Raw genomic sequence first — 11,152 nt, 5'->3', positions numbered from 1 at the left:
GGGGGGGGGGGGGAAGTCTATCTGGAAAGGATAGACTGATCTTGGAAAAATGTGTGGATTTAATTCTTTTAAACTTAGGAGGTATTCTGAGATGTAGGGGAGTGTTACTGTGTTATTGATCAGCAGTAACAGTTCCAATATGAAAGCGAAATTAATTTCTAAGTAGATTATCTCACTGAAAACAATGCAAGGTCAGCTAGTTTGTGAATATGTGTGCTTCATAGCTTTTTCTGAGGAATTTGGTAGGTAATAAATAATTTTAGTTATGGCAATTACTGCACCTCTGTTTTTTTCTTTTCTTTTTTTTTAACATTTGTGCTTTCAGGTAAATCAATTTTAACTTCAGTCAGTACCTCTTGTCTTGTTCTTGCTGAGGCAGTGCTTTTTGGCATTTGGTCTAATGGAGCTGTATGGCAACCTCACATGTAGTTTCAGAAGCACTGTAAAGGTGGTATTAATGAGAGGACTGTCAGTGTCAGGCTGTGGAAGGAGTCAGCAAAGTGCCAAAGAGAGGAGGCTTTGGTGGTGTTGGGAACTAAGAGACTTGAGAAACTGAAGTATGGCACAGACTTTAGAATAAAAGCTGTGTATTGGATCTAAAAATATCTTTCATCAACCCAGCTAGTTCTTTCAGGTGTTAATTTTGTTTTCAAGTGGAAACAGACTTATGAAAGGTAGTAAGCAACCTTTGCCAGCTTTATGTTGTAATAGCTTCCTTCTATTTCAAATTGTATCTGCTCTGCAAAACTAACAACTGACTTTCAAGGTGCTGAAGTTGATCAGCTATGCGGGTGAGTTGGAGGTTGTATTCTTTCTGCAGAATGTTGTATAGTATGAACATAGCCTAGCATTACAAAGATACATTTTTGTAACATAGAATGGTGTTTTCTGAGTTAGTGGACGTTAATCTCTTAATTAGTTTGTATCAAGAGCAGGTACTTCAGCATTGAGAAGTAGCAAACTTGCTTTTTATTGTGGGTGATTGGTCTAGCACAGCCTCAAGTTTTTATATAGTTGACTTACTGAAAATGTGCGTGCATAAAGTGAACATGAAAAAACAATTGTAAGTATGGTGTTTATAATGATAATTACAATTAACTGGTTTTACATAGAAAGCTAGATAGCCAGTGGTCCTTCTTGGTTCTGTTTCATTGATAACATCATTGCTAAAAGACTAGGGAAGGTAGCTGAATTAATTTGTATATGTGTACATGCTGAAGCTCGAGGCAGGATGAATTGGTCTGCACCTATGAAAGTTCTGTTTAATTCCTGGAGTCCAGCACATATTTGTGAGACAGTTGTGGAACAGTGGTAGTTTTACTCATCCTCATACTTACTTCTTTTGCTTGACTAAGTATTTGGAGGTACTTGTGCTGCCTAACTGAAAGCATCTGACTGTGCTGCTAAAGTTTAAAGGTCAGTTTCTATGTATTCTTTATAAATGGCAAAGAGTTATCAAAACTTCTGTGAAGCAGGTCACAGCAGTTTGTTTTCATGGACTGCAACCTCCTCCCTTAAACATTTTGAACAGCTTACATAAACTAGATAAAAAGCAAGGCACACTTCCCCCCCCCCTCCTTTTCCATACTTTAAATGGACTCAAGTGAATGGGTCTCTGTTTGGGGTGACAGCTCTTCTCATTAAGCTTGACTGTAGAGCTTATTCACGTACCTCTTGTGATACAGACTTTAAAAATAATTAAATATATCAGTTTATCAAAGATACATGGATCACTTTGATGGATAATACTAGTAAATGTGTTCAGTAAAAATTTATTCAAATCATTCATAGTTCTTAGTATGCAGAACCACAATGTCCTTGAAAATTTTGTTTGAAGAAACTTGTACAACATAAGGGCGGCCAGCAAATTACTAATGACTCTCGCTGAACAGATGGAACAAGACAAAAGAAATACGCGCAAGATATGTTGCTTTCACTTCATTATTTGGATGACCGCTTCATTCAACCTCGTCTTGAGAACTTAATCTCTAGAAGTCGCTGGAAAGATCGATACAAGGTATGTAGCTTTTACTTTAAATAGTGAAGTGGGCTCCAAGTCATATTATTACTGAGGGTTTTTTTTTTTAATACTGTCATTCTCTGTAAAGGTACAATAATTGCTATAATTATATGTACTTTTAAAATAGAAAACCATTGTTCTTTAACTTATATAACTTTTGATAATTATATCGGAAGTATTTTATGTGTTCATAACTAGATAAACATTCAAGTAACAGAACAGAATCTATTCTCATTTATGTGAATGCTTTTCCTGCTAACTTCAGCAGATGACTTTTTGATTTTTTTTATGACTTTCTAAATGTTATAACACAATTTCTTCCTCCTCCCACAAAAAGATAAAACCAGTATGTTCATAATTAACCTTCTACTACTTCAATAGAAATGAAGTCAATATACAGTAACTTAGTCATTGAATTTGAATTACTAGACTAGCAGTAGTTTGATAGGTGTGGTGATCTAATAATCACTGTAATAATGGAGTATGACCAGTGGAGAGATACAGGGTATTCATTTGTAGCAGACCAACTGATATAGTTGCACCCCCACCCCCTCAAACAAAAGAGAGATGAGAGAAAAATAAGTGCCAGGATGCAGGAGCCGTTCTTTACGTCTGAAGTTGGAAGAAAGAATTAAAAAATTAGACCTGAGTGAAGTGTTGGAAAATGATTGAGAAGGTATATGTTCACAACTGAATGGTGAAAGAGTTCAGATTTTAATCTCATTGGTTTCTCGCACACTAATTTGCTCATACTAAGGCTACTCAGCAGCCTATCTGAGGCTCTTTAATGTTGTTTGAAATCTGTTTTTCAGGAGCGTGTGGATTGTTATCCAGATGTTCGCATAATCTTGAAAAATCGAGAAAGTAAGTCTTGTCAGGCCTGTGAATTGAATCGGCATTGTCAGTTTAATGTGCAGCTCTCTGGAAAGCTTTATAATAGTAGAACTTTGGAAGTGGATGACTTCATGTCGGATGACAAACAGGTACTTCAAACAAGCACCCTATATAATTATTTTTAAGCTTTGTCTAGTGTTACAGAAAATTATACAAAGAGTAGAAATCCTATCAACATATCTAATGCCTATAACGCTAGCAGCAAGAGTTAAGCTACTGTACTTCCATGTCTAAACCCTATTAGTTTTAAAAATACGAGGACCACTTTGCAGTTTGGAGGAGTCTTAGATTTAGCTAGGAATTATGAAGGAAGTTCCTGTGAAACTTTAAAAGCTGAATAGAGGCATTCCTGTCCACCCTCATCATTCTTTCTTATATGTTGGGGAAAAAGGTAATAAAAAGTATTCTTAGATAAACCTAACTTCTATCAAGAAAATAAACCTGATGGGTTTTGTGACCTTTGTTTTTGCCTGCATCACAATGATCAGTGTGCTGCTTCCTCCCCACTTTTGCCACTTAATATTAGTACCTGGTGCAGCACATGTCCTTGCACTACAGTAAATGCTAGTAAGTATACCCAACCATGAGCTGGACTTCATGATAAAGAAGTTAAAGGATTCTGAGACATACAGTAGGGTTTATTGATAATGCTTACCCCTCAAGTCAAAATTGACGCCTCAATTTTTCCTGTTTCAAATGTCTACAGTCTGAGTCTCATCCAGGGCAAGAAGGAAACTCTGGGTACATGGCATCCTATACATCCTGCTCAGCATGCTTGTCTGTTGTGGTGCATGGGGAGGCAGTCTGAAACTGTGTGTCAGAGGCCCACAGCACACATGAAGATTCACATACTAACCAAAGTTCTCATATGAGCCCTTGAATCAGTTATTTCTAAAGTAGTTTTCTGTTTTGTCAGAGAACATTTAATAGAAGATTGAAAATCTTAAAACTTAAAGGAAGGAAAATAAATTGTAAAGAAATTACAAAACTGAGGGATGCTCTGAACATGCCTGACATTCCTGGTTTTTACTAAGCACTGAGAAATACTATGAGGGTTTTTTTAATCCTTAATAGATCCTGTTTCTATATGCCAGGAGCCTGAGGTTTTAAATCAAGAATGACATTTGCTTTAGATTTTATGTATATTCTAAATATCAGAATGCCTTTTCACTGAAATTAGATCACTTGAAAGCCGTTTACCTTTGTGTGTGCCTATAATACCCTTAAGACTTACCCAGCAGGAATCTTGCTTTGATTAGCTTTCAGAAACATTATAAAAATAACTTTCTGTATAATGGACGATCATCTCTATTGTGAATTATTCTGTTTTCTCTTTTGTTACAAGTAAGGTTTGTTCTACATTGGGTCACTAGGTTGCTAGTTCTGTGCCTACTATGCCCCTAGCACTTGGAGCATCCATGTGCACCCCCAGCACTGTTTGCTCTAGGTCTGGTAGAGTGAAATAGTGTCACTGTCATTCTCATAGTCCAAGTGCAACCTAGTCAGAATTTACTGCTTCATTCTTCAGATTTTTTTCACATATGCTATTTCCCATGTAGCTATTCACTCAGGACAAAGTATCTTGACATCTCAGTTGCACTGACACTTGAAACTGCTGACCTCCTTTTGAGCATACTTGTTCCTAACTGCTTTGATACATTTTATTAGAGCCTTTTACTCATTATTGCGTTATCAGAACTACATGTCCAAACTAGAAAACATTTCCATTTAAGCAGTCTTCTGGTTTTTTTTCTTACTTAGTTGTCTCTACGTTTTAGACTAAATGAGATTTTTGGAATGAAACACATTTTTTGTGTCATTACATGATGTTACACTAGGCATTCTAGATGACTTGAGCAATCAATTTTGTTATATTTCGCAGCTGAGACTTTTGAAGACCTGGACTCTTAAGAACCTGGGTGTTCCTAGTACTTAGGGATCTTCCCTTCAAACTTGCAACTACCAATAATTGTTATGATTAGGTATGCATATGACCTTAAGTAATGTAATTCATGACCTCTTATGATAAATTCAAAGAACATGATTTGTCAAGAATAAAATACTGCTGTAGTTGTGTACCAAGCTGATATCCAAGTTCTGCCTTTCTTCCCTTTAAGGAGGTATAGAAGGTATATTCCCTTTCTTTGAGTGTAAAAGAATCTTTGAATACAGCTGAAGTTCCTCACAGTATTTGCTGAACAGAGAAAAGTGTCAGAACAAGTTGTATTTACAATATATTTTGTAATGTGGTATAATAGGATTTCTTGTATAAAAATAAATTAGGCCTTTATCAAACTGGATGTACACCTTACTGAGGAAAAAAGAAAAAACGCACACAGAGCTACATAAAACTGGGACTTCAAGAACTTAATTGACTGAAAGAGAAGGCAGTTCAGCACTGGCAGATTAGATTGAATGGAAACACGTAGTTGGAATATTTTCTAAAGTTTTATTTGAAAATACCTGAGAAAAGTGGATGTGGAGAGAACAAAAACAGACCTCCAACCCTCTTCTGCATAAAACTTTCCTTTTTTCTCATCTCTGAAGTATTCTGCTTTGCCAGTAGAAAGAGAAGAGACGAGAAACATCTGTTCCAGTTTTGCTTAGGCTTGTGGTGATTGTTCTGTCTGTGACTGCCAGTTCCCATTCTTCCGTAGTTGGGGAGAATCGAACGGTTTGGAGATAAAGGTGTCCCTCACACTTCTTTGCTTGCTTTGTCACCTGGATTATAAACTGTTTTTACTCTCAGTGTTGGTGTTCTACTTCCATTTATAATCATGCATAGAGGACGTGGATTCAGCTACTACATGTTGTGCTATTGTCAGACTATGCTCCTGCATTCCATACAAAGTGATTTAACACAACTTTGGCTGATATGGCCAGCTTGAGTAGATAAGTTAAGCATTAGGACAGAGTCACTGAGAACTGCAAGAGGAAAAAATTAGCATGAGTACAGTACTGAGATTCTTTCCAAAGCTGCATTCTGAAATAGCATTGTATTTTTAGACAGTCTTTCTCGCTTTAAAAACACAATACATAATTACATTTATATGATATTTAGCTATTTGCCTCTGGCATTTCTCCAATATAGAAATACTTTACACTTTGCACATAAATGAACTATGAAACTCATTGCCACAAGATACTTTGGAAGTGAAAAGTGTTACGGTCCTAAGAGGGGTTAGACAGGTTCTTGGGGAGGCCTCTGGCACACTGTGGAACATGATAGTTAGGGTGATACAGACTGTCTTAACTGTTGACTGCTAGAAGCTTTGTGGTAATGTTATCATCATTCTGGTGTTCGTCTTGCATCTTACACTAACTTCCTAAATAATCTCCTGCTGGCTGTTGTCACAGGGGAAGAACTGGGCCATCAGTTTGATACAAGATGGTATCTCTTATTTACATCACATAATGTTCCAGATGCCACACTTCATTCCTTGGGATGCTTGAAAAGTTTTGAAATGCTTTGTGAAACACTGCAGCTCAGTTCTTGGTGGTTTCAGTATTTCAAATTTCTAGAAGTACCATTTCAATGAATCAAGGTTATACAGTGGTTGGTAGGTCTTGTACTTCAGAAGCACCTCTAAGGACCAAACACAAGTCTTAGCTTTTCAGTTATAGGAAGAGTAGAAAATGGAGCTGCATATACATGACCAGTAGAGAACTGCAATATAGGAATAGGGATTTTTTATATCAAGGTGGTAAAAATTTAATAACCATCTACTGAGGGTCAGATCAAAAGTTCTTTTAGGTGAGTGTGTCTCATTCAGTGGTATTACACCTACTTGTGTTTGTGGAACTACTGGTTAATACATTTAAGAAATTAAGTATATTCATATATTTAAGGAAATACATAAATAATACATAGTTTATATAATATTTATAAATATAAATATGCTTTTCTGTTACTGTTATTGTCAGATAGATCCTGCTAGTGCTACGTTTTACAAGTAGGTCTGGGGGACTGCTCACAGATGCAAACATTTAGTCATGCATTCAGAAAAGCTTCCTGAAAACGTTGGTTGTAAGCATTAATTAAAACTTAACTTTTTCATAACTTAAAAGAGTATTCAGATTATTACCAATGGCAGCAATAAAGGCTATCACTCTTGTGGCTCAAAAGAGATAATTTTGTAACATATAACATGGTTGTTTTTTTGATATATGTGCATGTGATCTGAAATAAATACCAATAAAATTGCAGCTTGCATCACTGGTGCAAAAGACCTTTAGCCATTTACCTGCTTGTTACTCACAAAGGTATGACAACCGTCCAAAACAATGCTGCCTTTGAAAGATAAGTTGTTGTTTGAGGTTTTTTTAGTAAAACTAAATCAGTTTCTCCTGTATGTATCAGGAGCTGAATTTCTTCATGCATGTATTCGTTGTATTGCTTTTGTGTGTAGAAAACCAGATGTCCAAAAACCAGACAGATGTAGATTTCTTACCTGATAGGCTTTGTCTTCATGGCTTGGAGTAGTGATCAGTGTACCTGTGAGTCATTTACAGGGAATAGGTACATCTTCTGATTTGCTGTTGTACATACTCTGACAACTCTTGAAATGGAACAAAAATTACTCTTGTGAAAGGCAGGATGTCCTTAAATGCAGATGAACTTTGACTCTTTCTCCCTCCCCATACCGCCGATTTCACATACTCTTAGGGAAGATTTAGATTTTTGCCAAAGATTCTTGTAACCAATATATTACTCAGTATTTTCAGGTAAGCACCTTCACTGCTTAATATCTTGTATAAAATCTGAGTTCAAGGTATGTGCAAATACTTGCCTGTATTTAATGTTAGTGCTGACAGAGAATAATACTCTAATCCATGCTCTGATTTTGTACTTACATGCATCTGTACCATTTGTTTAGCGATAAATACTGCTGTAAAGAAAACTGTTAAGTTAGATGGTTCTGTCTTTTCTGCATGGAATTTGTAGAAGTAAAACTAGTAATAACCAGGAGCTGAAGAGGCTTTGGTACAGCGTTATGGTGTAGCTGTACTTCCCAGGCAGTTGCATATTAACATTTGTGTTGTATAAAACCTCGGTTTTCAGATTTCATGTTTATGAAATCCAATCTCTCTATATTAAATATATGTTTCTAGGCATATGTCTGTCTGTATTCATATGTATTTCTTGAAGAAATACTGATTATTCAGTCTACAAAATGCTAGAACTAGTGTTTCATTTCCCTAGGAAGTACTACGTATTAAGCAAAAGTATTCAAATAATTTCTCTTCCTGTGCTTTCAGTCTGATGGTTGTCTAAAATGTTAGTGATTCTGTAACAAAGTTCCACCAGAAGACAGGAAAGATACTACAAGTTACAAACATGGTTGTGTTTGCAAGAAAACAGTACTGATAAGCTGCCATTGCATAGACTTGCTGGTTGCCTCCTTGCTCAAAAATTGTTCTGCCGTGGCTGTGAAAACTAGATGGTTTTGCATGGATTTTATGCATGTAGTGTCATTCTGTTTATTTCATTATTCAAAAAATCTTCTTGGAGTGACTGATAAAATCTTACTAGACTGACTTAGCCATTCTTCATATTGTCAAGATAGTCACAGTTCTATCGAGAGAATAATGTGTTCGCTTTGGCCTAGGTTTTGAAGGTTGGCGTGGTATGTGCAAATCGTACAAGAGTTTATCATAATTTGAAGCACTTCAAATACAAGTTGTATATGGATTGCAGCTCTATTACTGAGTTGGATGGTGTTGAGGATGAACCAGTCAAAGACACAGTCACACGGCTTTTCAGCCATTTGGAAGACAGTGGGTGGATTCAGAAGGTACAACTGAGTTATTTGGTGTATCCTTCTCTAAGTAGATAAAAGTAAACTGAGATAAAATGTCTGATTTGACTGATCAGTTCTGGATTACTGGGCTTCAATAATATAACTCAGCTTAACCATTCATCCACTTCTGCTGACCCAGTCTGTCAAACAGTGGTATGCTGTTGCGTTCACACAGACTTTGTGTAAACTTTTGACATGAAGCTTTTTGACAGCTGCCTGATCTGTGGGCTGTGGTGGGCAGGCTCCTGTTTCATTTGAAAGGAGCAACAGAACAAACTCAAGCTGTAACTTAGGAAGAGTGGAAACACGTATGTGAGGCACAGCAAGGATATTTTACTCTTCTGTTTATACTGAAGTACTATGAATTATTCAGAAACATTTTATGAACTGTTTTAAAAAAACTTGTAGCACAATTGTATTTAGCAATCTTTCAGATATCATTGCTTCTGAATTATTGGCATGCTTGTTAATGTACTGAAGAAAAAAAAAAAAGCAGTGTATGTAATTCAGTTATTAAACGTTGACAAAATAATACAAGTTTTATTTTATTTGCAGAGATATAATGATCTTGAAGACTACATGAATGATGCAGACAATTTTCAAGAAGAGAAGATGGATTAAGAGGTCATATAGCTCTTTGAAAGACATCTTGTAAAAATTTGAATGGCCTGCTTTATCTGCATATACTTTATCTTTCTTGGTCTTCAAGATTCCTTTTAGGTTGTTACACTTAAATCTGTATGCCTTTAAACTACTGTTTGAGAATGTGTGCTGTATATTTTTTTTTCTCACCTGTGTCAGTAGTAACTTGACAAGGATTACCAAATCAGTCCTTCCAGTCTTACTGCATAGGTTACTTTAAGTTTCCTTCTGTTCTTAAAAATAACACCTCAATATGTGTTTATTTGTGAAATAAACTCCCACCTATTTATATTGAGCTGTACCATAGGGAAAGTAGGAGATGCTGAGACCTTTTTCAGTAGGTTATTTGGAAGAGTAAAGCTATGTTATACAAGAACATATGACGTGCATCTTACCTTTTTTATTGCTCGTTATATGTAAGGAAGTCCAACCATTTAGAATGATAGTTACAATAAATGGGACCTGATGCAAAGATATTTCTCTCTTCTGAGGAATCAGTATAGGCTGTTGCAAGGCAACAGAGGAGATACTCTGCAATCCTGACTACGTCTGCAGCACAGTAGTCATTCCTCTCTTTAGAGAGTAGGTGATGAGTCATATTATAGGCGTCATACAGACTGAGTCTGGCTTAGCAATCTAAATGAACAGTTGGGCTCACAGTGCTGTCTCTGATAAGCAGCTGGAGCAATTTACTGAGATTTTAAACATCAAATTACTTTGTGCAAACATAGTGGCCACAACTTGCAGTAACTAAAAAATTAAGAGAATGGATTGATGTGGCCATGCAAGATAAGCAAGAATTATTCCAGTGTAACTTAGCAGAAAGTAGGAGTTACTCTGAATTGTGATGCATGGCTTATCTGAATGGCATGAAGTTCAAATCAGAGTTCTTTGGAACCAGGGGAGTAGATTTTTGAGTGAGGAAGGGTTAAGTACTGTGTTGTCCATTCTGAGAAATTGGACATGAGCTGGCACTGTGCGCTCACACCCCAGAAAGCCAATTCTAAGCCAGGCTGCATAAAAGGAAGTGTGGCCAGCAGGTCCAAGGAGGTGATTCCCCCAACTACTTTTGCTCTCATGACACACCTCCTGGAGTGCTGCATCCAGCTCTGGGGTCCCCATCACAATAAAGACATGGACCTGTTAGAGGGGGTCTAGAGGAGGCCATGAAAATGGTCAGAGGACTGGAACACCTCTCATATGAAGAAAGGCTGAGAGTGTTTGGGGTGGTTCATCCTGGAGAAGAGAAGGCTCTGTGTAGACCTTACTGTGGCCTTTCACTGCTTAAAGGGTGCTTATAAGAAAAACAGAGAGACATTTTTACCAAGGCCTGTAGTGACAGGCAACAGTTTTAAATGGAAAGAGGGTAGGTATAGATGGACATAAGGAAGATATTTCTTATGAGGAAGGTGGTGAGACACTGGAACTGGTTGCCCAGAGTTGTGGCTGCTCCCTCCCTGGCAGTGTTCAAGGCCAGGTTGGACTGGGCTTTGAGCAACCTGGGCTAGGGGAAGGTGTCCCTGCCCATGATGATCTTTAAAGACATTACAGAATCATCTAGGTTGGAAAAGACCTTGAAGATCATCTAGTCCAACCATTAACCTAACACTGTTCTCAACCACACCAGATCCCTCAGCACTATGTCAACTTGACTCTTGAACACCTCCAGGGATGGGGACTCCACCACTGCCCTGGGCAGCCCATTCCAACATCCAACAACTCCTTCTGGAAAGAAATTCTTCCTAATATCCAGTCTAAACCTTCCCTGGCACAATTTGAGGCCATTCCCTCTTGT

At 37.2% G+C, this 11,152-nt stretch overlaps 1 protein-coding gene across 1 annotated transcript in view; it reads left to right on the top strand.

Moving 5' to 3' along the window:
• CCDC82 (coiled-coil domain containing 82) overlaps window positions 1-10,849 on the top strand; it is a 13,460-nt gene extending 2,611 nt beyond the window's left edge. The window contains exons 4-7 of the mRNA XM_026855593.1: window positions 1,893-2,017; window positions 2,833-3,003; window positions 8,524-8,709; window positions 9,271-10,849. Coding sequence (XP_026711394.1) covers window positions 1,893-2,017; window positions 2,833-3,003; window positions 8,524-8,709; window positions 9,271-9,336 — 548 coding nt within the window. The 3' untranslated portion in view covers window positions 9,337-10,849. The remainder of the gene's footprint in view (window positions 1-1,892; window positions 2,018-2,832; window positions 3,004-8,523; window positions 8,710-9,270) is intronic.
• Window positions 10,850-11,152: the final 303 nt, after the last annotated feature.

The sequence above is a fragment of the Athene cunicularia genome (assembly GCF_003259725.1).
Source record: "Athene cunicularia isolate RWA chromosome 1 unlocalized genomic scaffold, athCun1 chr1_part1, whole genome shotgun sequence".
Taxonomy (NCBI): Eukaryota; Metazoa; Chordata; class Aves; order Strigiformes; family Strigidae; genus Athene; species Athene cunicularia.
Note: the sequence above shows the minus strand (reverse complement) of the source record. Positions and strands in the feature narration are given on the sequence as shown.